Raw genomic sequence first — 26,396 nt, 5'->3', positions numbered from 1 at the left:
TCAGCTATTACCTGCTGCAGAAACTCCCATTAAAGTTTCACACACTCTCTGCAGCTAAAAAACAGTCATGTTGTTCTTGCTGATTATTTCTGATAAGACCTAATGATGATTGAGTGATTGGGATTTAATGGGAAGAAATTTAATGTAAGTTTTAAGGTGGCACCTTGTTTTTCCTTGTTTCAGAGGTTAAAAAACCATTAGGCACTGAGGGTTACGCTACATTAAACAGGCCACCTAAAGGAGTCGTGGCACAGCAGAAGCTGCTGTTCATCATCACAGGATAATAACATATAAAGAGAAAAGTTTTATACAAAAAGTTCAATAATAATAACAATAATAATTATTATTGTTGTTATTATTATAATTGGACGTTTTTAAAGTTTGGTCTTGATTGTTTTCTTTTTGCACTCAGTAAATCAATTGATTTATTTGGCCTGGAGTCTCGGGTTGTGTGTGTGTGTGTGTGTGTGTGTGTGTGTGTGTGTGTGTGTGTGTGTGTGTGTGTGTGTGTGTGTGTGTGTGTGTGTGTGTGTGTGTGTGTGTGTGTGTGTGTGTGTGTGTGTGTGTGTGTGTGTGTGTGTGTGTTCAGTTGCAAGCTCTGGTTTTAAATATGTCATACCCAAAGAGAACAATGTTATTTTACTGAATCCACTTTGACTGTTAGTTTAGGAAACATGGCTGCCAGGTGAGGCATTCAGGGTGATGAATTAATCCAAGTTTATTCATACAGCACCATGAATGAAGGAATCAATGAATGAATGAACAAATGAACAAACAAGCTTCATTCATACATTGATGCAGGTAACAGAAAGTTCTTCACAGTTTAGGAACAAAACAAAAAACAAAACAAAACCTGGCTTAAAACAATACAGGAAAACTCTCACTCTTTCTCTCTCGCTCACCTCCTCCTCCTCCTCCTCCTCCTCCTCCTCTTCCTCCTCCTCTTTGACAGTGATGATTGATGCAGGGAACCAACAAATAAACATCTGACATTGTGATCTATGGGGTCACAAGGTTATAGACCGTGGCCAATGTGTGTGTGTGTGGGTGTAGGTGTTAATGACACCATCATACTGATCAGCCACATTAAGGGGTCATGACCTCCGTTGCAGGTCTTGACCTTGACGTGCTGCAGGAACGACACAGAGCGAACACCCACACACAAGTGTTGATTGGCCGTGTGTTAACAGTGTTTTTAACAACCGGAATCGGGCGCACTAATCTGACCGTACTGTACATGCTGCCTCTTGCATCGACCACAGTCTCTCTCAGTTTTTAGCACTAACCCGTTCAGAGAGTTGTGACTCATGCTCATGTCAAACCAATGCTTTTCCAGCCGTGACGAGTCTCAGTGTTTATTGTTTGAACGGATTTATTTCAGGCTCAGGACCCGAAGAAGCAGGAATCAATTTACTATAATCACTATTGGCTGCTGTTCACTGCACCTCATTGGCAATGACACAGAGAGGACCAGTAAAACCTATAGCCACTATACAGGTCCACTGTCTCCACTGAGTCACTTAGTCCTGCCCTGTGTTTCTGCCCTCGTCGACTCCATTATGTGGTTTCAGGGCAGATGAAACTTTAATGTCCCCTCAGGCAGAGACGCAGCAGCTCTCTAACCCACTGTTTCTCTCCTGCCTCCCACATTGTGAATTCATGAACCTCTACGCTGCCACTTGCAATCACCACTCGAGGAGCCGCGGTCTGATTCGTCAAAGTGACACAATGTCAAGATGCTGGGAAGTGTTTGTACGTTTGATCCCCTCTGACAGACTGAAGAGCATCACTCAGCCTCTGGAGGTCCAAACGGTCCAATAGGAGCTCTGAGGAGCCTTCACCCTGAATTAGGTTGTTTGAGAGTGCGGAGGACGAGTGGTGGGATTGTTGAGAACAAGCACCATGTTTGAAAAGCACAGAGTGATTCTGTGATTGGAAGTGACACTGAGGAATTTATATGTTCATGTTATTCAATCAGTTTTATGTTTGAAGAGCTTTTTCTCTCCTAGGTCATTTCACTAACACACACACTCACCAGGAACATGGCTGCTGCTTCACACACCACTTCATCCAGCTGAGATCTTCACTCAGGGTGAAGTGGTCCATTCCTCACGTCTTAAGTCTCTGGGGGTGGTGGGCTGGGGTCTTCATCTCAGATTATTAATGCAGTTCAGTTCAACTATCAACAACCTAAACTCTGATTCTCCTTCTTCTCTTCATCACATCTGGACATTTAATCCTCGATCTAGTTCAATCTTTTTAACGTTTATCAGTCAATGTTTCTCTGAGCTTCTTCTACATTAACTATGTTTTACTTCCGGATGATTTTGAAATGATGAATCCTCTGTGAGCGCGTAGAGAGGGAGAGCTGTGTGCATGAAGGAGGGGCAGGTCTCTCTCTCTCTCTCTCTCTCTCTCTCTCTCTCTCTCTCTCTCTCTCTCTCTCTCTCTCTCTCTCTCTCTCTCTCTCTCCCCGGGCCAGTGGAGCAGCAGTGGCTCCAGTTTCAGAGCGCAGTCGGTGGATAATTGGGCGGAGCGGCGGTCGCTCCGGGGCTCGGACACTCGGACATTTTTTACGCACCTAAGGAATCGAGTTGATTTTTGTCGCCGTGAGAGGAGCTCGAGATTTCCCCAAAAACATTTGCTGGAATATCGTCAGCAATCGATCAGGATGAAGTTTAGATCTTCGCTCCTCATGGTCCTGCTCTTCTTCAGCGTCTCAGCGACCAAGTTACACGTCCCGCGACTGAGGCTGTCATACAAAGGTAATAAAGTGATTGGCAATCTATCTATCTATCTATCTATCTATCTATCTATCTATCTATCTATCTATCTATCTATCTATCTATCTGATGTGATGGGGGTCTGTGAGGAGTCTGACCTCTGTGACGCATCAGTCAACTTATTAAGTTAATTAGCAGCTGCCTCGTATTAATTATCCTGCAAACGCTGAAGTTTAATAAACACTGATCCTCGATCAGTTGATTAAAGCATTTCATAGGGGGAACTGAGAAATAATGTAACATAACGGTGATTGGGTTTGCCAAAACTTTTCCATGTGTGTGTGTGTGTGTGTGTGTGTGTGTGTGTGTGTGTGTGTGCTCATTGTTTGGTGTAATCATCATCGGTGATTGTATCACACAGGATTTCCTCCGTTCAGCTCCAAGAGAAAAGTTACTGGTCTTCCTGTTGGAGAGAGAGAGAGAGAGAGAGAGAGAGAGAGAGAGAGAGAGAGAGAGAGCCCAGGTTTCATCTTCACACTTCATGATGAACAGATTAGCGTGAAATCAGCTCAACATGTTTGTGCTTCCATGGGAGTTTAACATCTTGACCCTTGACCTTTCCCCTGAGAAGCAGAGCAGCTTCAACAGCTTTGGTTTATCAGTGACCAACTAAATTTAAGTTGAATAAGATCCCGAGAGTTAATTATAATTGATCCATTTTGGGGGATTACCAATCTGTATGTAGGGCAGAGGCTGATGATGTGTGAGTCACTGGTTTTAAAGTTTCTTCTTCAAGGAAATAAAAACATGCTGAGGAAAATCAGGCTCAGACTCTCAGTGAGGTGACAACAGGTTCTCTCACCCGTCCAGGTGACCTCCCACCTGATCCTGCCGTTTCCCTCTCATGTCCTTGTCGTCTGTTCGATGCTCTGTCTCTTCTTACATCTCCAACCACCCCCATCCCAACAATGTGTGTGTTTTCAAGAGCCCCCTGTGTGTGTGTATGTGGTTGGCAGGACTCCCAGCATCTATACCATCCTCCCATCATGCATCTCTCTGTGTCTTTCATTTGTCTTCTTGCTCCTTCAATCTGCTGCTTTTATTCATTTGAATGCCCTGTGTCACACGCGCGCGCGCGCGCACACACACACACACACACACACACACTTCAGTGAAGAGTGTTTGTTTTCACTAGCAGCCTGTGAATTAATGAGTTTGTTTTCTCAGTCGGCGCTGCCCTGCAGCAGACAGGGTTAGTTGTTCTGAGGTGGGCGGAGTCATCTGTCAGCTGCTGGAATGTAGGACGTCCTCTCCTCTTTCTTGCCCTCTTCCTTCTTTTTCATCCATCTGTTCATCACTCATCTCACTGCTGCACAACCCCGACGACCCCCTCATCCACACATCGGTCTCCGTGGAGGAGGGGTCAGCGTCTCTGGGGTCACAGGTCACAGTGTTGTAGAGGAGGGGTCAAGGTGACAAGGGTCATAGGTCACAGTGTTTTGTAGAGGAGGGGTCAAGGTGACAGGGTCATAGGTCACAATGTGTTGTAGAGGAGTGGTCAAGGTGACAGGGTCATAGGTCACAGTGTTTTGTAGAGGAGGGGTCAAGGTGACAGGGTCATAGGTCACAGTGTTTTGTAGAGGAGGGGTCAAGGTGACAGGGTCATAGGTCACAGTGTTTTGTAGAGGAGGGGTCAAGGTGACAGGGTCATAGGTCACAGTGTTTTGTAGAGGAGGGGTCAAGGTGACAGGGTCATAGGTCACAGTGTTTTGTAGAGGAGGGGTCAAGGTGACAAGGGTCATAGGTCACAATGTTTTGTAGAGGAGGGGTCAAGGTGACAAGGTCTCTGGGGTCATCACTTCGCTGCTAAGAGTCAGCAACCCTTCCCCCAGTCTGTGTTAGGGTCATCAGTTACACCACCATGAGAAGAGAATAAACACTCAGCTGTTTGAACCAGAACAAGGGTTAGAGAGAGAGACAACAGTGAGTTTAGTAAAAGAAAAGAGATGGAGGATGAGATGATGAGAGAGAGGCTGTGGTGACTGAGAAAAGAGGGGAGGCTGAATGAGCGGAGGGAAGAATGACAGACAGACAGATAAGGGGGGGGGGGGGGGGGGGGGGGGGGGTCTAACCTGAAGGCTGAGAGACACTGGTCCCTTTGAGAGACTGGTTGAAGGCTCAAGTCCCAACAATGTGTCTTTGACCATCTGTCATGTAGATTACTCACTACTGCATCTCTTTGTGCGCGCGTGTGTGTATGTGCAACTGGTTTAACATGATCATTTCAAATCATAGAAGTGGGTTCTCAGTGAGGGGGGGGGGGCAAAAAACTATTTGCCTAAACTTTGTACACTGAGCCTGAGCCCCACCCCAACACACAGCTCCCTCAGCGACCCCCACCCCCACCCCCCATGCTTCAGTAGTTCAACATGTTCACAAAGTCAATGATTCAGTTTCCAATTAAATTTACCATTTAAGAAACAAAAAAACAAGAACAGGGAAATCGGAGTCACAGCAATGCTAACATGCTAACTGTGACAACGCTGATATGAGACTCTCCCGTGCTGAAGAGGTGTGATGCAGGTGGAGGGGAAGGCGGAGGTGGGTGTGTGGAGACGCTGGTCTGAGCGAGGGCTGACAGTGGAAGACAACAGAGTGACATGGACAAATGAAGTGAAGGAAGGCTGATGGATCATTCAGAGGAGGGATATAAAGTGAGAGAGGGGTGTGTGTGTGTCATGGGGAGGTGGGGATGGGTAAGCGGCGGGTGGATGTGTGTGGGGGGGAGGGCACAGGAGTGGATTAAAAATGGGAGGAAAGAGGACAAAAAATAGTGATGGACAAGAAGAAACTGGCCATGAGGGAGGGAAGGAGAGGAAAAGCGAGTGAGAGATGATCAAATGAAGGGAGGAAGAGAGGCAGAGGAGGGAGGGAAGGGTGAGAGGGTGAGTGTTGACGAGGATCGAGGGTGATGAGGTCACACTCTACGCTGTGTTTTGATTGGCCCAGGACGGAAGATTTTGTAACAAGAACTCTGACAGCCATCGTTAGACAGCTGTGTGTGTGTGTGTGTGTGTGTGTGTGTGTGTGTGTGTGTGTGTGTGTGTGTGTGTGTGTGTGTGTGTGTGTGTGTGTGTGTGTGTGTGTGTGTGTGTGTGTGTGTGTGTGTGTGTGTGTGTGTGTGTGTGTGTGAGGAGCAGGAACAGGTTGCAGGAAATCCCTGGATTTACTGTGTCATGGCTGATTTGGTGTCTGAGGATGAATTGTCCCGTTTAAACTCTGACATCTGGACGTCAAACGACCAAGATCTGTTATTGATTAATGACTGATGATTAATTATACATTAATTAACTATCTAGGATCAATTATTTCTAAATGAACACTATGAACACACCTGAACAACATTGTATGTCGTATGTATTGGCTAAACTGTGCGACCACAGTTGTTTTCTGTCCTCTGATAACGAACACAGCAGGTGCACCAGGTGTTTGCTGTCATGGTTACATCAATAAACCGTTCCGACTCGATAAAAGAAACAACATAGAAAAAATATTTTCACCATGAAAAATCATCTCGCAGATGAAACACAGCTGTCCTGGTTGAACGAGGCCGGCATAACGATGGTGTCTTATCAAAAACAAGAGGCCGTGAAGGTTTTCTCCTGCTCACATGGTTCAGGGCCCGAATCAGGACGAACCTCTGACCCTCTGTCGATCAGTTTGAGCTACAGCGGTGACACTGACCTTCTGATTTTAAATCAATCAATCAGCTCAGTGACGGAAAAACTCAGGAGGTCAGTCCAAGAAATTTGTGGCTGTCAGCTGAGGATAATTTACATCACGAGATTCATTCTGTGTGGAGATGAACAAATTAATATCTGCACCAGCTGTCATGGCAACCGACCAAAAGGTTTTTCTTTCTCATATAAAGTTGGTATGAAAAAAAAGAAATATATAAGAAATAGAGTCTAGCCCCAACACAGAGGAGACCCTCACTGGGAGGATGAGAGGGAAATGTGAGAGCCACAGGAGGATGAGGAGGAGGAGGAGGAGGAGGATGAGGATGAAGGTGGGGGCGTGGGTGGGGGGCTCTGTGAAATGACTTTTTGTGCGTGTGTCAGATTCCAGAAATACTTGGCACTGCAACAATAAACAGGCGAGATGTAATGAAACCCTGGGAAGTGTGTGTGCATGTGTGTGTGTGTGTGTGGCTCTTACACGCTGCCTGTACCCAATTTGTACGTTAGAGATGTCGGCATGAGATTTGAACTTTTTTCTCTCCGTAAATCTTTTCCTCTGCTTCAGCCTGTCCCCTGATCCGCCGAATGCATTGGGCAGAGATCTGGTACAGTGTGGACACATAAAAACAAACCTCTAGATTCAATGTGGATTGAACTTCTCACAGAAAAACCTTTAACCTTGATGACAGAGCAGATCCAAGTTTGCTGGGAAGAAGAAAAGCTGCTGCTGCTAAATGTAAATGTTTTCCTGCCTCAGGTGCACGACTCTACAGCTTTTCCTCTTATCTTTAATCAGGAGTTTGATTACAGTTCATTGAGCCGTGGTGATTAGGGGACCAGTTCGGATTCAGCTGCTGTGAATCCACAGTCCAAATGTCTTATACCAGGACAACGCCTCTGCCTGACAGACAGTGTGTGAACACAGTAAACGAACACACTGGTCTCTGTAGTGGCTGAGACGACACGATGTGATGACTGAGCTCTGACACCTACAGTGAAACCAGATGCCGGTTCGACTGCCGCTGTGGTTTGGCTGCTGTTGGGCTGCTGCCTTTTAGCCGTGTCGCACACATTGGAGACAGATGTGGAAACGCAGGGGGAGCGAGACGCAGAGACATGAGAGGTGAAAGTGAAGACACCACAGAGGAAGTTAAAGATGGATCAAAAGAAGATAGAGGATGTGATGGAGAGAGAGTGAGGTTGAACTGATAGATGGAAGAGAGGAGGAGGTGACAGACAGCAGGAGAAGGAGATTGGTGTGGTTTCACCATGAGGTGATGAGCTGCTGGAGTGATAACAAGCTGTTGGCTCACCTTTCCCCTCTGTTCTCTGTTTGTGTGTGTGTGTGTGTGTGTGTGTGTGTGTGTGTGTGTGTGTGTGTGTGTGTGTGTGTGTGTGTGTGTGTGTGTGTGTGTGTGTGTGTACGTGCGTGTGTGAGAGAGCATACTTTAATATTTGTGTTTTATGAGTGATCATTGTTAAATCTCTCATAAAAACTGTAAGAGTTAAGATTTTTCTGCTTAAGATACTTATAGGAGGACTCTCATAGTTGTAGTTAAGACATTTGTAGCGTGGCGTGGCTTTAACTCCACAGACTATTTGTTTCCATAGTCAGGGCTGGTGTTTTTCAACCATGACTGTGATCTAAAAAACTAAAATCAAGCATCTTACGGTTGTATCCACGGCAAACATGATTCACTTTTGACTGACACAGCAGATGTGGAAGCAAGACTTGTGGTTTCATTGTGTGAATCTATCTGACCCACTAGACAAGTCAAAGTTGTGGCAGTTTGTCTCTTTTTAACGTCACTCTGAAGATTGAGTTTCTGACACACACACACACACACACGTAGCTCTGATCGCTACGAGCTCAACAAGCGTAACGACAACAAGGAGTTCACAGTGTGCAGCTTCTCCTGCCAGAACAGAAAGGTGTGAACATTAAACCCTGAAGAGCTGCAGTATCCGCTACACGCTCTGCACACACAGGGTCACACAAAGACAAACATGCAAAGCCATATGTTCTTCGTGCAAAGACACACACAGATACACAGCTGTGTCTCAGAGCTGTGATGGAAAGGCTGATCAGAAACAGGAACATTTCACATGTCTCTAAACAACATTTGATATTAAAATATGTTATGATGGCAGCATTCTCCAGGATTTGAAGTAGTAATGATACAATGCTGTAAGCTCGCCCTCCACTCTTCACCCCCTCTCAACCCCCTCCTCGTGTTTCTCTCCTGCCAGTCTCAATAAATCCATCAAACGTCACGACCCTCTCTCTGCCCGTCTCCTCCATGTTCATTATTTTCTGACTCTTACCAGCTGTCACCCCCTCCACCCCATCCCACCCAGTTTCTTCCCTTTCCTACTTTGTCTTTATCATTCTCCACCTTCCTCTCTCCTTTTCTCTCTCTCTCTCTCTCTCTGCTCATGTCTCATTTTTCTCTTGTCAGCAGATTTAAAGTTTCACATACTGTCGTTCTCATGAAACTGTTCACTACACTGGTTCAAGTGGTCTGTTGTGTGTGTGTGTGTGTGGTGAGAGGGACAAGGTGTCACTGCTTCACGGGGCCCCTGTGCTTCCCACTGTCAAAATCCTGAGTGGAGAGTGACTGGTGCTACTTTCTCAGAGCGAGAGAGAGAGAGGAATAACGGAGGTGACAGACGAGTGATGAGAGATAGACGGAAAACTGCTTCAGCCAAATGACTTTACACCAAGAGTTTGACATTCCAGGGGGGTGCAAGTTTTTTTTATATGCGGTATATAGTATATTTTTGGGGTGGTTGTAGGTTTTTACAGTACAGTAATTGAAAGGAGAGAGACAGGAAATGGGGAGACAGAGAGTGGAGGAATGACATGCAGCAGAGGGCTATAGTCTCTGTATATGGGGCGCCTGCTCTACCCAGTGAACTGAACGACGCCCCGGGGTGCAACATTAAGGATAGGACACAGGTGAGGACAGTGGACAGGTGAGCAGGTGAAACAGGTGTAATAAGAGTTCAGCGCTTTGAATCAACAGACACTGAAGACATTAAGGACGCAGTTGTTTCAGTCCAATGATGACATTTAATTGATAAACCATTGGAGGTGATCAGGACATTGGGCCTCATTCACCAATATCTTCTTAAGAATATTCTTTCTTTCTTAAGTTGTTCTTAAGAAGTTCCTTAAGAAAACCCTATGTCAGATTCATCAACGCGTTCGTAAGCCTCAGAATTGTTAGCAGCTGTGTTCTTATGCCATCTCTTCGTAAATTGAGGGCGTGTGCCAGGTGAGTCTAATTAACATAGGATTAGCATAGGTAACCGCCCCATCAATGCCCGTAAAAGGGCATGAGACTGCAGGGCCGTGTGCAAACAGCACCCACAGGCACTGAGCAGAGAAGGTGAAGTGAGAAAGAAAGTTGAAATGCTCAAATGAAAACCTGGGAGGGAGCACCAGACTCCAAACGTAAAAAGAGCTTAAGTAGTGAAGTGGCGCTACTGCGGCAGGAATGAAACAAAGAAACAAACAAAAGGCTTATATTTAGTTTATATTTTTATATTAATATTTAGGCTATATTTAGTTTAGTGGATGCAGCTCTTCGGGTTGTTATCAGAGAGACCACACTCTCACGTGTGCCATCATAAATATCATCATATTATCACATATTTAAAAAAACACTTACAGTAAGTGCACTGTTGCAGCCCGCAATTAGGAAGAAAAAATCATATCGGGAGCTGTATGTTGCGCACAACAACAACAAACAACACATTTACCCCCCCCCCAAAAAAAAAAAAGAGAAAAAAAAACTGATATGAATTAAGTGTCTATAGTGTTTTTTTAAGAAACTGCAATGACTTGTCAATTATTATTATTAATATATGATTATTAAAAACATCATAAAAGATAAGAAAATAATTCTTATTCAAATCATATAATATCATACAACTGCAGAACAAAAGAAAACGCTATAATCGGTTAGTTTTGCAGAAGTCTCAGCACTTAAAAGTGCGTAAGTATACTCCTGACTGTTCGTAGATTTTGTTCTTAGTTAAGAACAAATTCTGGATAAGAAAACATTCATGAATGCCACAATCTTCGTAAAAACTTCGTAAGTAGGACTTAAGAACAAATTTGTTCTTAAGAACGGTTCGTGAATGAGGCCCATTGTTTTCTTCTTCAGCTTGTGTTTGACACCATCTTCACGTTCTGCTATGAAAATAAAACATTTTCACAGATTTCCTTACCGCCTTCTGTTTTATCCTCTCTTCTTCTCCTCCTCCTCATCTTGTCTTTTTTGTACACCGTCACTCATCATTTTGTCTCCTGTCTCTACAGATCTTCTGTCCACCAACAGGTCGTCTGTCTTCAGTGGTCACCATGGCGACCTCTCTCTCACTGCCATCTTCCTGGATGAGTACCGTGACCGTCTCTTCCTGGGGGGGAAGGATGTCATCTACTCCGTCCTGCTGGGACCTGTGAGCAGAGAGTCCAAACAGGTGAGTGTCTGAGAGTAGTGATGGACAGTCAGTCACCTCACTGCAGAACATCTGTTTAAAACCTTCGTTTATACTTAAACTGAAGCTGACAAAGTTTATCTGATGACAATATGGGGAACAAGTAACACAGTATCAATGGTCCATTCACTTCAACTAGTCCTGACTTCCTGGTAGAGACACTTCCTGTAGGATGCTGTGATGTCACCGTCCCTGCACCTTAATCCATGAGCATCAACCTTTAAACCACTTGTCACTCAAACTTTCCCTGAGTGGAGTCTAACAGCTCGGCATCGATCAAACCTCCTGTTGAACCTCCAGGTGTTTGAAAATGTCTGTCCTGTTTCTCTGTCAAAATAAAAACTTGCTGAGTTTGAAAAGAATCACACACTTTACTGGTGAAAAGTCATGAACTGAGGCCTTTACATCTGTGCACATTATCACCATGTTAATTATGGATTGTAAAGGTGAGGCAGGTATATTCAGACAGGACAGAGGTAATTTAGCCAACTCCCTTGTCTCTAGTCCTTATGCTAAAATAGGCTAATCCCTGCTCCATTATGAACATAGTCATCTAAATGTTTGACTGCTATTTAAAGTATGTGTCTTTTATTGAATGTTTTTATCTTACTCATAATTTCTCACTCACATCATTATTTCCAGGCAAATAATGATTTTTCTTCATCCATTAAACTTCTGATTTAATAAATTCATGTTAATCTTGTACAAGAAGACATTTTCATAACCAGAGTGAAACTGTGAGAAACTCAGCTCACAACATTTGGCATAGAAATCTTTCCACTATAAAAACCTGAGCAGTGAAATAATAAGAGGGAGTGAGTTATAATCTGAACACATTAAATCAAAGCGTCCCGAGCTCAAGCTGGATCAGAACCAGGCGAACATTTCACTTAATGATAATTACACATGAGTGTTCAGGAAACACAAACAAGCAACATTCAGATCATCGGAGTAACAAATGCAAATAATGTCTGAGAGCAGAAGAGTAATCTGAAGATACCCCACGGTCTCAGGAGGATCCTGGGTGGAGGAGGTTGGCCCTGGAGAGTGCTGAGCAGGGCTGTGGATGATGGATTGGACGTTGCAGTGCTGAATGGAAATGACTACGGCCGTTGGCAGCCAGGTTGGAGGCTGAGCTTATTTCACAGTGTATCAGTGTCAGTGGTGCTATCAGGCTGCTTCAGGTCAGACTGTGTGTGTGAGCCGGGCCCACATTCATATCAGCTTCCTGCCAAAGAAACTGCTCCAGAGATGTGAACCACCTCCAGCCGAGCTTCAGCCAAGCCCTGATTTCTACATCCACGTCAGTCGGCCTGAAACAAACGACTGTTTTTAATGGATTCCTGTGACTGGGAGCCAAGAGCACGAGGCGGGTCGGTGTGCGATGGTGTGGAGCTGGACATCAACAACACATTCACAGGAGAGTTGATTTCACAATAAAACACTGATACTGTGGCTCCACTGAGTGTGGTTTAGTTTCCTCATAAAATGGTGAAGTAAATCTCCCTTTAGTCTGAGTTTAATTTAACTTTCTCTTTGTCCAGACTTTGGTTAGTTCTTCTCGGCAAACTCTACATCCATTCGAACAGAAGTGGAGACTCAGCAGAAACTTGTGTGTGATACAGTGTGAGACAGTGTGTGTGCAATGGGTCTGGATATCAGTGTGATGCAGGAGGTGAAGGTTTGACAGACTGAGCCTCTTACAGTTTTTCCCATTCTAGTATTAGCATTAGCATCAGAGCTCAAACAGGCTTGTCAGTGTCACAACCTTTAATTTACAGAGTCCTGCATGTTAGGACCCTGACCCCTGACCCCTGACCTGTAATCATTAGTTCCTGACCTCAGTTCAGGGTGTGAAGAGTAAACAACTGAATTCAGCTTCTATTGTCTCTACATCTGTTTCTATTTCATACTCAGTGTTTAACACCAGCACACACACACACATACTAAAGGAGGTCACAACCTGAACAGAACCAGCTCCGCCTGGACAAAGAGCGATTGTCTCAGAGAGACGACGTCTGGTTCTGAAACACTCAGCCCCTTCAGTCCGTCAGTTCATTTTACGCCTATCCCAGATTCAGCTCAGCTCCCAATTGGTTGTGCAGCCTCTGGGCGTGGCCTGATCAGATCATGTTCAATTTGAACTGTGAGAACGAGTGTTATTTATTTATTTATTTGGATCCTGTTTTTTTCTGAGCTCCAGATGTTCTTGTACAGAGGAGGGAGGCTGAGCAAAGGTCTGATTCCATCTTTGGACACAGCACAGAAGATTGACCGTGGAGGGGGCGGAGCCTCAAGTTTATATCTATAAACGGTTTAATGACTTCATTATAGAGAATCTGTGTGGGTAGTGACAGGACAGTGCAGCAGAGAGCTGCTCATAGACTATTGGTCTGAGATTATGAAACCGTTTTTACTTCATTAGTACAACTGTGTTAAAACAGGACAAATCAACATTGAGCCTGTGTGACTCCCACAGAGGAATCAGGTCGTTTTCATCTCACTCTTTCTCTTTCTCCATCTCTGTCTCCTCAGATCTACTGGCCTCCGTTACCTGGCAACAGAGAGGACTGTCGTGAAATGGGGAAGGAACAGGTGAGTTCCTGTTTCGATGATAAAACCTGTTGCGCAGTTTGTCTGTCCCTTCATCCTACCAGTGACCTGAACAGTTCAGTGTAGTGGGACAGTCTCTGTTCGACTGAGGGAAAGGGAAGGAGTTAACCTTTGACCTGTTGAGCAGCTCTCACCTTCAATAATATCACAAAATTGTTTCAGCATTAAATAAACTCATTCAGACCAGGGTCTTAAGTGTCATCACGTACAGTAGAGTTGAAGATAGAGCTGGAACAAGGAAAAGGCAAAAGAAAGAAGAAGTGGCAGAGAAAAAGGAGAAAAGTAGAGAATGGAAGGAATAAATAAAGAGGAAGAGGGGGAGTTTCTTTTCTTTGATGTTTTCAGAAATGTCAGTGGTTTAGTGCTGCTCAGAATAAATGGAGCTAATTATTGGTGGACACACACACACCTAGTGTCATGTGAGCCTTGTGAGCAATGTGCAGAGGAAACACCAAATAAAACTGATATAAGAGATGCAAGACACACCTGCCACTTCAAACACTTCAAACACACACACACACTCACACACACACTCATACACTCACACACCTCCTAACCTGTTCCAGATGGACGGGGTCTGACTTCAGGCTTCTTGCCATGAGCACAAGAAGATTTATACCTCTCAGAACTGTGTGTGCATGTGTGTGTGCTACTGTACTATCCACAGTGGGGAGGAGGAGTCACAGTACATTATTAGCCAGGTCTAAGATGACTGTATGTAATGCTAACCTGTGCCAGAAGAGCCATAAAGTCTGTGTGTGTGTATGTGTCTGTTGTAGGAACAGATAGAGATGTTTGACTCCACATTCCTTCACGTCTTGCACTTTCACATGTTTCACAGGTTTTCTTTCTTGTGTCAGATTAGATGAATTACACGCACACACACAAACATCTCTTCTGTGTCTGTTTAACACAACAGTTTGACAAGAAGTTGTAAAGGTCAAAGGTCCTCACATAGTGTTTGGAGCTTTGTGTATGCATAACTATCCTTAGTCTGTCCTCAGTCTGACTGTCTCTTGATGACTGTGTCTGTCCCCTTAGTGTCCTCTGGATAACCCTCTTTCCCCTTAAACGTGTTGCTGCTGATGGAGTCTCCTCCAGGGCTCTGAGTTCAGTTCTTCTTGGTGGCTTTTTATTGCTTCTGTTATATTGATGAGGAGAGGACACACATGACAGAGCCCGTGTCTCTGGTTCGTCCTCAGATCCTCTAATGCTCTGATGTGGGTTGGTCCAGGAGGTTTCTGTTTGGCCGCATGTGAAGCAGCAGCCAAATGTTTCTCTAAGGATCAAACAGCTGCTGAGACCAAAGACCTGATCCAGCTGTGAACGGCCTTCATTGTGCTTGTGTGTCTGTGATTGTTGTGTAGGAGGTCCTCCTGTTGACTGTCGTCTGGTTCATGTGTACATAACATGAATGTGTTTGTGTCTGTGTGTGTGTTGGTCCTCATTTCCTGTTTGTACAGAATCAGACTTTCTCCACTGAGCTTCACTGTTTATACTGGAAACAGCTCTCGGTCCAAACCTGCCACTCCTTCTCTATGTTCTTCTCTATGTCTCTATGTTAGCTCCACATTAGCTTTTATCAGCTCCATGTTAACTCCATGTAAGCTCCAGGTAAGAGGGTTAGAGGTCAGAGGTCAGGTGCCTTGGCTGTGTTCCTGAGTGATTGTGGCAGTGACGTTATACTTGAACTGTGTGGATGGAGCAGGGTGTCGTCACTCGACTACGCTCAGCAGCGAGGGCTGATAAATAGACATTGTTCTCTCTCCCCCCCGCCTCCCTCCCTGTTTCAGTCCTAACTGGAAATTTCAGAGTTTTTCCTGAAACCTCCAGCGAGTTGGTGATCAAACCGCTCTATGTTCTGTTTAACTTCCTCCACTTCATCTCAGTCCAGACCACACACACTCCCAGGGTGGGTGGGGGAGACACATCTGAGGCAGATTTCACAAAGACACTGAGTAAATCCAGAACTGGCGTGAATCAATAATCAATAATCAGGTTTTGTCAGTATAAACACACAATGTTTCAAAGACGGGCAGATAATTAGGGGGAAATTTAGATTCTGTTCCATTTGTGAGTTTGTTTGAAGAAAAAAATCTCCACAATGATTTAAAATGTTTTTGTTAGAGAGAGACTTGTTTACATCAACACACACACATAGACAAACTGGGTTTACAAAGAGATCCTCCAGACGCTCAGTGAGCTCAGATGAGTTCGACCTTTTGAACTTAAGAGAGCGAGTCGGCCGGTCCCGACACCGCTGTCAGACAGGAAGCAGGAAGTAGTCGAGTCTGTGCTCCCTCTGGATGTCTTGTTTCCTCCGTCCGCGCCTTCTTTGTTCTCACTCTCTTGTGTGTGTGGGTGTGGTTGTACGTGTGTGTGTCACTGAGCCACTTGAATCTCTTTCACTTGTTCCACTTTTTTCACTTACAAAGTTAATCATCTTCCTCTTCATCTTTATCAATCTGTGTGTTAATCTGTGTTAATCTGTATCATGCAGACGGAGTGCTCCAACTTCGTTCGCCTCCTGCAGCCCTACAACCGCACCCACCTCCTGGCCTGTGGCACCGGAGCCTTCCAGCCCATGTGTGCCTTCATCTACGTGGGACACCGGGGAGAGGTAAGCGGGGTGGGGGGCTCATATAAGATCGACTGACGTTAGCGCCTAGGAGAGATCAGTTGATCCGGTCTACACTCTTCATCTTTGGGCTCTGTGCACAAAGACACCTCCACTCTTCCATCGGTTAGCGGTTAGCAGCTAACAGGTCAGGTGTTCTTCAACACCTGTCTGGGGTTAATGGAGGCGGATTGTCACTGTGGGGTCAGAGCTGCAGGTGATGTCATGTATCAGAGGGTCAAATGGTGAAGGTCGGGAAATGAGTGGTGCTATAAAGGCCTGTGTGTATGTGTGTGTGAGAGAGAGAGAATGTATGTGTCTCCGCAGGGAGTCTATCCATTTATTTAACACTCGACAGTCTGACCTCTTCAAGCTGTGAATCTCAGACTGGACTCTGGGTGGGATGAGCTTTGACCTCGTAGGTGTTTCATCTCAGCAGCAGACATACACAAGCTCTCCCTCTCTCTCCCTCTCTCTCTCTCTCTTTCAAAGTTCAGATCAGACCAACGTTTCTTCATGGTCTGCACACAATCTACACACACACACACAAACTGGAGTTGCCATGGTGAGTGACACAGCGCGATAGATGTGAAAATAAACCACATTACAGACCCAGACCACACACACACACACACACACACACACACACACACACACACACAAGCGAACAGTAAACTAAAATAAATGGCACAAACTTGAACATATAAATATTCAGAAACCTGATGAAAGACGAGAACATTCAAACGTAAATATATAAAAACAATGTGTTGATAGACAGAGATTTTATGACACACACACACAAATGGTTCAGATTCTAGGAAACCATTTTAACTGAGCTGACATCATCACAGAACCTCTTAGTGTGAAAAATCATGAGAAAAAGGAAAATAACAATAATAAACATCCGTTTATTTATCAGTTCATGTTTGCTCCGAAACAAACTGATTTAAATTCACTCTTAATCTATCCGTCATTTGATGATCAGAACTCATCATCGCCATCCTGTCAGACTGTCTGTCCTCAGTCCGTCTGTCCTTAGCCTGTCCACATCCTGAAACAAATCTAGAGTCTCTGCTGAGATGAATTAGAGACAAACACACAGATTGAGAGGAAGATACAGAGTGGGTGTAGCCACGAGGCCCTATGAGATTGGACAGAGGGCATGGCCAAGTGAGTCCAACTGTGAGAAGGGTGGACACACTGTGAGACATTTAAGTTTGAAACTTCAGGGTTTTATGGACTGTGTGTGTGCATGCATCACATTTGGAATAAATTGAGCAATAATGACTCCGCTGTGTCCATACATGTGCATGTTATGTGAAAGATGTAACTTGTAACATATTACATGTTACCAAAATGTGTGTGTCGTGCACGTAGCCTGATGAGCTGCTGTGTTGTTGTCTCATTCCCTGTGGTCTCTGCCGGGACAATGGTCCATTGTTTGTGAGAGGAACAGAGTCGGTTCACGGTGAGGACACGTCTCACGGGGAGGATGGGGATCAAACGCAACCTAGACTGTTGCTCCTTCACGCAGACACACTTCTGTCTAACTAAAGCCTTTGTTTCCAGTGACTCCGTGACCTGGACCAGGTCCACTTGGTGTCGTGGTGACACTGGGCAGATTCACCAGGTGCATTAATGTGATGGACTCTTTCTCTCTCTCTCTGTCTCACTATAACCCAGTGTCTCTCTCCCCTAAGCACGTCTTCACGATGGATCGTACAACTGTGGAAAATGGACGGGGCAAAGTTCCTCCTGACCCCGGCCTCCCCTTCGCCAGTACCTTCGCTGGTTTGTCCACACACTGATTTATTCATCAATACATTTTATTGATGTAAGTCGATTAGAAGACACAGAGATGCTGAACCACCTCAGGTGTAACCGTCCCTCCCCCCCTGCAGGCGGGGAGCTGTACACAGGCCTGATGGCCGATGTCCTGGGCAGAGACTCTGTGATACTCAGGAGTCTGGGAGGACGCTCCACCATGAGGACAGAGACGGACGAGAAACTTCTTCATGGTGAAGCTTCAACAACAATTATAACAAATATTGATTCATACATAGAATTCATATTCTAGGAGGTGAAGCTCTTGATGTTTGTTTATTGACAAAAACACTCTTGATTATTATAATAATTGAGCTGTCTCACCACACCTCTAGACTGGTGACCATAGACTGTATATAAATATTGGTGAGAGGAGAAGAGAAGATGAAGAGATGTTTTAAATCAATGGCCTCTCTTTATCCTTATCCTCATCCTTCAGATCCCAAGTTCGTTGCTGCCCACCTCATCCCTGACAACGACGACCGAGACAACGACAAAGTTTATTTCTTCTTCACTGAGAAAGTCTCAGAGGCCGGAGACAGAGAGGGAGCCATCCACACACGGGTGGGACGAGTGTGTGCGGTAAGACAGAGACATGCACAGACACAAACACAAACAGACAGACAGACAGAGAGGCTAAAGGGTCGGGGGTCAAAGGTAAATATCTGTTTTATCGGTGTGTTGGTTGTTTGTTTGTTTTGTATCAGAATGACGTGGGAGGTCAAAGAGTCCTGGTGAACAAGTGGAGCACGTTCATCAAGGCCAGACTGGTCTGTTCTGTGCCGGGGCCGCACGGCATTGACACACACTTCAACCAGCTGGGTAAGACACCACACATACTGTACACACACACACACACACACACACACACACACACACACATACTCACTGTTTCTCTATTTGACAGAGGACGTCTTCCTGCTAAGGACAAAAGATGAAAGGAACCCAGATGTTTACGCCATCTTCAGTACAATCAGGTGAACACATCTGGTCCTCTCCACTGTCATTTCTTGTTCAGTTATTATCAGTTATTATCAGTCATTATGTGTTATTATCAGTTATTATCATTTATTGATGTTTTTTAAGTATATTTTTTTAATCAATAGTGTAGTAGTAGTAGAGAGAGACAGGAAATGGGGAGGCAGAGAGAGGGGGGCGCCTGCTCTACCAACCGAGCTAAACGACGCCCCTTATTGATAATTTTAAGGAAATGTCTGTTACATCCTCAGGTGATCTTCATCAGATAAAAACAGTGAAGTCATTGATCACTGATTAGTATTGATTTGCGGTGAAGGCTCAGTAGATGTTCTCACTTTGTTGCAGCTATCAGACACTTTGCCTGTTGATGCAGCTTGTCATGTTGTTCTTCTTCTCTCTCCATGTTGTGTTTCTGTTTCTTCTGTCGTTCTCACTGTAACCCATGTTTGATTTCCTCCACAGTAATGTTTTCCAGGGTTTCGCGGTGTGTGTTTACCGTATGGCCGACATCAGAGAGGCCTTCAACGGACCCTTCGCTCACAAAGAGGGTCCAGAGCACCAGTGGGCAGCGTATGAAGGCAGAGTACCTTACCCAAGACCTGGAGTGGTGAGTTCACCTCATCACTGCACTTACTGACATTATAACTGACTATGATGAGTCTCACTGAGTCTGGAACTATGGGATTTATACATAATGATATTACAATAACAAACAATGGTTTGCAGACACACACACACACACACACACACACACACACACACACACACACACACACACACACACACACACACACACACACACACACACACACACACACATTTGGACAGTCTGCCTTTTCAATAAAAGGGGTTAACCTATGGAACACTTTACCCACTCACCTGAAACTGGAGTCTGACACAAACTCGTTTAATAGAGGACTAAAAGCATGGTTAAAAGCAAAACAACAATGCTCACATGTATAAATATGGACTTTTTTATTGTTACTATTTTTACTGTTACAAACATGATTCTGTTTACTCAATCTCCTCTCGCTGATCTTGTGCTCTGTATTTTTAGTATGTTACTATCATGATGTAGTGTCATGCACTTGGTTTTATCTTATACTGTTGATAATATGTTCTGTATTTTTAGATTAGCCGCCTATGGACTGGTGTTGAAAATTAGCACTTGTGCTAAACACACTCAAGCAAAGCATCTGGTCTGTCCACTGGAACAGTCTTAATGTATTTGTGATGTCCATATCAAATAAATAAACATAACATAACATAACACACACACACACACAGGATCACAGCAGAGAGCAGAGAATGAGGAGAGGAGTAAATGTGGTCCATGTAATTTGTTGGTTTCTTAGAGATGATGAACTGATCTGGTTGAATGTTGAGTGTTTGATCGTAAAACTATTCAGGTCTGTGAGTCACAAACTGAACTCAACGTCTTATCAGAGACATCGGCAGTGTGTCGTCCTTCAATTTGTTTTTAATCAAAGTTTTGTGAGAGTTTTATTAGATTTGTTTCTCCACCTGGAGTCTCTGCTAATCTGTCCTCAGCTGTCTCTCCAGTTTTATAACCCTCCGTCTTCACCTGGACACTTTTCATGACATGGACACGTTTCCTGTTTGCTCTTTACGTCAGTGGTTGTGAAGCCGCTGTCATTGGCGTTATGGTCATTCAGATGGTAAAAAGGCCTCAGCTCCTCTGGAGGTTTAAACTCTCTCTGTCCTTAGTGTCCCAGTAAAATCACCAACCAGCCCGGCCGAGAGTTTGGCAGCACCAAGGACTTCCCCGACTCAGTGCTGCACTTCACCCGCAGTCATCCACTGATGTGGCGCCCGGTGTTTCCTGCCATGCGCCGGCCCACACTGGTTAAGACCAACATCCCCTACAGGCTGAGACAGATCGTGGTGGACCGGGTCGAGGCAGAGGACGGGCAGTATGATGTCATGTTTATCGGCACGGGTGAGATCAATGATCAAGTCAAACACGGTCTCACCTACTCACTGCACCTGCAGCTCACAGTGTCTCCTCTTGTCTCTCAGACGTTGGGACGGTGCTGAAGGTGATAGCTCTGCAGGGAGGAAACAGTCTGGACATGGAGGAGGTCACACTGGAGGAGCTGCAGGTCTTCAACGTAAGTCTGATTCCACCAGGTGTCTCTGTCAGAGCAGCGGCCATTTTCTTTCCAGGTCGTCTGTGTCGTTCTCGTGGTTACAATGTCTCAGTCTCAGTGACACAGACAGTCAATTAAACTCTTAGATGGAGTGATTCGATTTTAGTGGACAAAGGTCAAAGTCAGTGTGCGGTCCCACAGTTGGCCAGTGACCAAACTTCATGTTTTCTATGACTGTGAGAACAGGCAGTTACTGAATATGACAGGGGGGCTAGCTCTGATTCATTATTATATTGTTATTAATCTATAATATTAATGTATAATTAATGTTCATATTATGGCCACAGTGAAGTATCTTCCTTACACTTATCCACTTATCATGTTTGTTTACATCTGAATTGTTGAGTTTCTCTTTGTTTCACCATTTCCTGTTTCAGGTCCCGACTCCAATCACCTCCATGGATATTTCTGTGAAGAGAGTAAGTCCCAATGACTAATCGCTCATTTTGATACTCAGTGACTTTGTTGAGGTGACTGGTCCTTATCACCTGTCTCCTCCTCCTCCTCCTCCTCCTCTGCAGCAATCCCTCTATGTGGGCTCTGCAGCAGGTGTGGCGCAGGTGAAGCTGCACCGCTGTGAGACATATGGGAAGGCGTGTGCCGAGTGCTGCCTGGCAAGGGACCCGTACTGCGCCTGGGACGGGTCCTCGTGTTCTCGGTACACCCCCAACAGCAAACGCCGTTTCCGCCGGCAGGATATTAGGCATGGGAACCCAGCACTGCAGTGTGTGGACCAGGGTCCCAGCGGTAGGTGTGGCCTCTCCTCTTCTCTTGGACTTGCTGTCATATCACAGTGCAAAAACTCGAAATCTTTCCAAGCGTATTTGTCTAATTTCTTGTCAAAATGTCTAATTTCTAGTCAAAACTAATCTCTTTCCACTTAAAATGAGACTCATCGCCTAAAAATTAACTTGTTTTTAGATAATTTCACTTGTTTCAAATAAATTTTCACTTGAAATAAGTAGAAAAACCTGCCAGTGAAAGCAAGTTTTTTTGTGCTTGTAATAAGAAAGAAAAACTTGCCCCACTATCAGATTTTTCTACTTATTTCAAGTAAAAATATGCTTGAAAGAAGTAAAAAGTGTCTAAAAGCAAGGTACTTTATATGTGATGAGTCTTATTTTTAAGTATAATGAGATTTGTTTGGACTAGAAATGACATTTTGACTGGAAATAGGACAAATATTCTTGGTAATGGTGCGTTCCAGGCAGGCTTTTTAACCCGTAAGTCACGACTTCAAGTCACCAGTTACGAGTTTGTAGCGTTCCAGGCAAGTTACGAGTTACGAACTGGGAACTGGGAGTAGATCGATCTAGTACGAGTTCACAGGTGGGAAGTTACGAGTTTGACTGAACGTTCTAACGGGTAACCATAGGAACAGGTCGGAAAAATACGAGTTACGGGTTGCCTGGAACGCACCATAAGATTTTGAGTTTTTGCAATGCACACGGTTTCCTGGCAACCAAACAGTGACTCTGGAATTGGGAAGATGGGAAAAAATAGTTGAACTGATGGAAGAGAGGAAGAGGTGATAGTGGTGATGAGCTGCTAGAGTGATAATAAGCTGTGAGTTCACCTTCCCCCTCTGTGTGTGTGAGTGTGTGAGGAGAAGGTGTCGGGGCAGGTACTGAGATCAGGTGGTCACGTGATCAGGTGATGAGAGATGCATCCATCGAAACCTCTGTATGAACCTAAGAGTTTCTTTGTGACGACGTGTCAGGTTGTTGTTACAGTCTGAGAGCTGCAAGTTTTTTCCCTGACACTGAATCATTCAGGTGTGTCCTCACCTGTCTTCACCCGTCCTCACAGGACAGGACAGGTGAGCTCGGTGGAGAGCAGACACATACTTTATTTGCTCTCTCCTCAACAGCTCAACATCACCTTCAAGTCTGCACGCTGCATGTAAAGTTATGGCTGATCAGGGTTAGCTTATTAGCTTAGCACAAAGGCTGAAAGTGGGCGAAGAAGAAGACTGTAAGAAAGAACATGATCGCATGTTAACATTATACATACAGAGAGAGAGGAGCTGCCACTTCACTGTCTCTTGTTGTCTCTGTCTCTGTCCAGAGGACCTAGACGTGGTGGAGGACAGACTCGTCTATGGGACTGAGAACAACAGCACCTTTCTGGAGTGTGTCCCTCGCTCTCCACAAGCCTCTGTGACCTGGCTCGCCCAACACAACGAACATAAGGAGGAGGTGATATCACACTCAGTGTCTCTGTGGAGGGTGTGTGTGTGTGTGTGTGTGTGTGTGTGTGTGTGTGTGTGTGTGTGTGTGTGTGTGTGTGTGTGTGTGTGTGTGTGTGTGTGTGTGTCTGTCTGTCTGTCTGTCTGTCTGAATTTAATTAGGAAAATAATAAAATTCCTTGTCATCAGTTTTATTCTCTCAGGCTGTGCCCTAAATCACTATATAGTGGACTACATAGTGACTATTTTGTAGTGCTATCTGAATACCCTATAGTGGACTCATAGTATCTCACAATGCAGTGTTAAAAGTAGTGTACAACCAATGGTCACTAAGCAAGTAATACCATAATGCACTGCGGTCATGCATCGCGGTTCTGATCGCGATTGGCATTGATCTGCAACATTTTAATTATGCGACGTAAAAATGTAATTAACTGCACGGCGGAGAAGTGTCCGAAAGTGTTTTTTCATTTTACCAGTGAGCTCACTTTAGTCCTCTATATAGAATTCACTATAGTGATAGGGAGGAGTGAATGAGTGAGTGATTTCGGACACAGCCTCAGTCCTTCCATCACAGCTGTTAGCATGCTATCTTCGGTAAAAGAGCAGAGAGCTGCCAGTGAGTAAAGTTGCTGAGCTAACCGTTAAAGCAGAAGTAAGCGGAATTTTTGTGTCAATCTAAGTCTTAAATAGTTATATCTTCCGACAGCAATCACTTCTATAGAGTGTTTGGTCTGAAACACGGGTCTGTCAGTCACTCTGCTTTGCTGTAAGCCGAGGAGAAAACTTTCCTCGTATCCTACAAGTTTTATCCAATGAGGAGAGAGAACGGCATGAAGGGCTGTGTGTGTGCAGCCAAGGGATGCGCGTGAATGTGGTGATGTAGGGACGAGGACCAATAGATCCATGATCCATCCATCCATCGGCTGACAAGAAGTTATGGTGCGTTCAAGGCGTAACTCGTGTTTTTCCGACCTGTGAAGTCGTACCAGTTCGATCTGGTACGAGTTCACGGGTCGGAAGTTACGAGTGGCCATTATAGTGACTTTCACAGGCAACAGGTCGAAAAAACACGAGTGGGTTGCCTGGAACGCTACAAAGTCGTAAGTCGTGACTTGAAGCTGTAACTTACGGTTTCAAAAGCCTGCCTGGAACGCAGCATTAGCCAAAACGACCGGATCGCTTACTTCTGCTTTAACATGACTGATGCTAACATGACGAGTCCGTATCTGACTGTGCACCTTGAATTTCGTTGTACACACAAGTACAATGACAATAAAGTATCTTGAAATCTTGAAATCTTGACTATGTAGCATCAGCAGCACTTCAGGCACGTTACACTCTCTCTGCTCCTCAGGTGAAGCTGGACGACCGGGTGATGTCCACAGAGCAGGGCCTCCTGTTCCGTAATCTCCTCCGTGAAGATGAAGGCGTGTACATCTGCCGATCGCGTGAGCATGGCTTCACTCAGACAGTGGCCCGCATCACCCTGCGCGTCCTCCAGGGGGAGACGGTGGACGAGCTGATGGTGCGCGACAGTGGAGGTCTCTACGACTCCTTTAAAGACCGGAGCACCGGAGGCTACAGGGCCTGGATGCCGTGTAGCACGTACAGCAGGGGAGCCTCGACCGGCCAAGTCAGCCAATCACGAACGTGGTTCAAGGATATCATGCAGCTGATTGGGCCCTCGAACCTACCGCAAGTGGAGGAGTACTGCGAGAGGATGTGGTGCAACGACAAGCTGAGGAGGAAACATAAGAGCATGCTGGAGAAGTACCGGCAGGCACAGGAGAGCGCCAGGAAGGCTCGCAGCAAGAGCTCCGGAGAACGCAACCGGACGCCACGCGACCTGAAAGCGTGGGAGGAATAACAGAGGGGATGTGGGCGGGGCCAAGAGTAAGAGACATGACAGGACCAACAGCAGCCTGGTAGTTTGACTTTGGCAGAATAATCCAAGGCCATGAAGTCAGAGGTCAGAGGTGTATGGAACAGAAAACGCCTGAGGATGTTTTTAAATAATCTCATCATGTAGATGTGAAGCGTTATGTCTGCTTCACTGACCCTCTGAACTGTTGCGTCACCTTCGTGTTTGTCATGAAAATATTCAGATTCATCATGAGAAACTCACTTTACAAACTCTCCTGTTCTTCACAGACAGGTCAACGTGTCTGAAACCACTGGATCCACCTTCATCTTCATCTTCATCTTCATCTCCTCCATCCTCTCCATAGTCTTCCTCCCCCTCTGTATTTAATGACCTGTCTCTGTTTCCTTCTTCTTCTTCCTATAAACTCCTCATATGAGACTCAGGTGTGTTAGAAGACACATGAAGCTAATGGAGCTCTCTCTCTCTCACACACACACACACACACAAACACAACCTCCTCACTGACCCTGAGCCAGAGATTTAGGGGAGCTGATTTTGTCACTGTTTGTCACTGATTTTATTATATTTTTAAGTCTCCATCAAACACTCAGATGTAGAGTTGTTGTAGTTCCGTGGCTAACTGGAATCTAACAAAATTAATAAATAAAATCTGTAATTTATGATAACAATAAAAAACTGGAGAAACCGTATGTAACATCTGACAATAAAAGAAAAAGAAAATACTTTTTATTTTGGTGATGAAGAAAATGAAATTAAATGTTTCCTGTTTCTCAATCTGTTGTTCTGTGACCCCAGTCCTCCTCAGATGTCTATGTCCATATCCTCTGAACTCATTTTCCCACAGTTCCTTTGTGCACTGCAGGTTGACTGACAACATAGGAATAACAGAGGAACAGTTTCTCTACTGTTCCTCTGTTAGACCTCTCCACTGTTTATAGTGGATTCAGCTCTGGTTTCAGGAGCTTCATGGTTTGATTGATCATCTTGTTTTTAACCACTGATCAGAGCAGAAGCTCAAACTCTGATCAAACTTGACCTCATGTGAAGTAGTGTGCGTGTGTATGTGTGCGTGCATGTGTCTGTGCGCATGTGCGTGTGTCTGTGTATGCACGCATTCGTGTGTGTCTTCTAGGAGCCATTTAATTACT

General features: G+C 44.9%; 1 protein-coding gene across 1 annotated transcript; it reads left to right on the top strand.

The window, feature by feature from the left end:
- Positions 1-2,526: 2,526 nt before the first annotated feature.
- Positions 2,527-25,230, top strand: sema3bl (sema domain, immunoglobulin domain (Ig), short basic domain, secreted, (semaphorin) 3bl; the record flags this gene model as incomplete). Its single annotated transcript, XM_083976161.1, has 16 exons — positions 2,527-2,765; positions 10,791-10,951; positions 13,505-13,564; positions 16,083-16,202; positions 17,900-17,990; positions 18,101-18,217; positions 18,463-18,605; positions 18,731-18,845; positions 18,931-19,000; positions 19,464-19,608; positions 20,730-20,961; positions 21,042-21,133; positions 21,550-21,591; positions 21,694-21,919; positions 23,240-23,370; positions 24,718-25,230. Exons 1-16 carry the CDS (start codon positions 2,672-2,674, stop codon positions 25,228-25,230), a joined length of 2,352 nt encoding a protein of 783 aa, XP_083832287.1. The 5' UTR covers positions 2,527-2,671.
- Between the last annotated feature and the right edge of the window lie 1,166 nt (positions 25,231-26,396).

This window comes from Trachurus trachurus (genome assembly GCF_905171665.1).
Source record: "Trachurus trachurus genome assembly, chromosome: 7".
NCBI classification, from domain to species: Eukaryota; Metazoa; Chordata; class Actinopteri; order Carangiformes; family Carangidae; genus Trachurus; species Trachurus trachurus.
The sequence above is the reverse complement of the archived record's forward strand: the minus strand, read 5'-3'. Positions and strand labels throughout refer to the sequence as shown.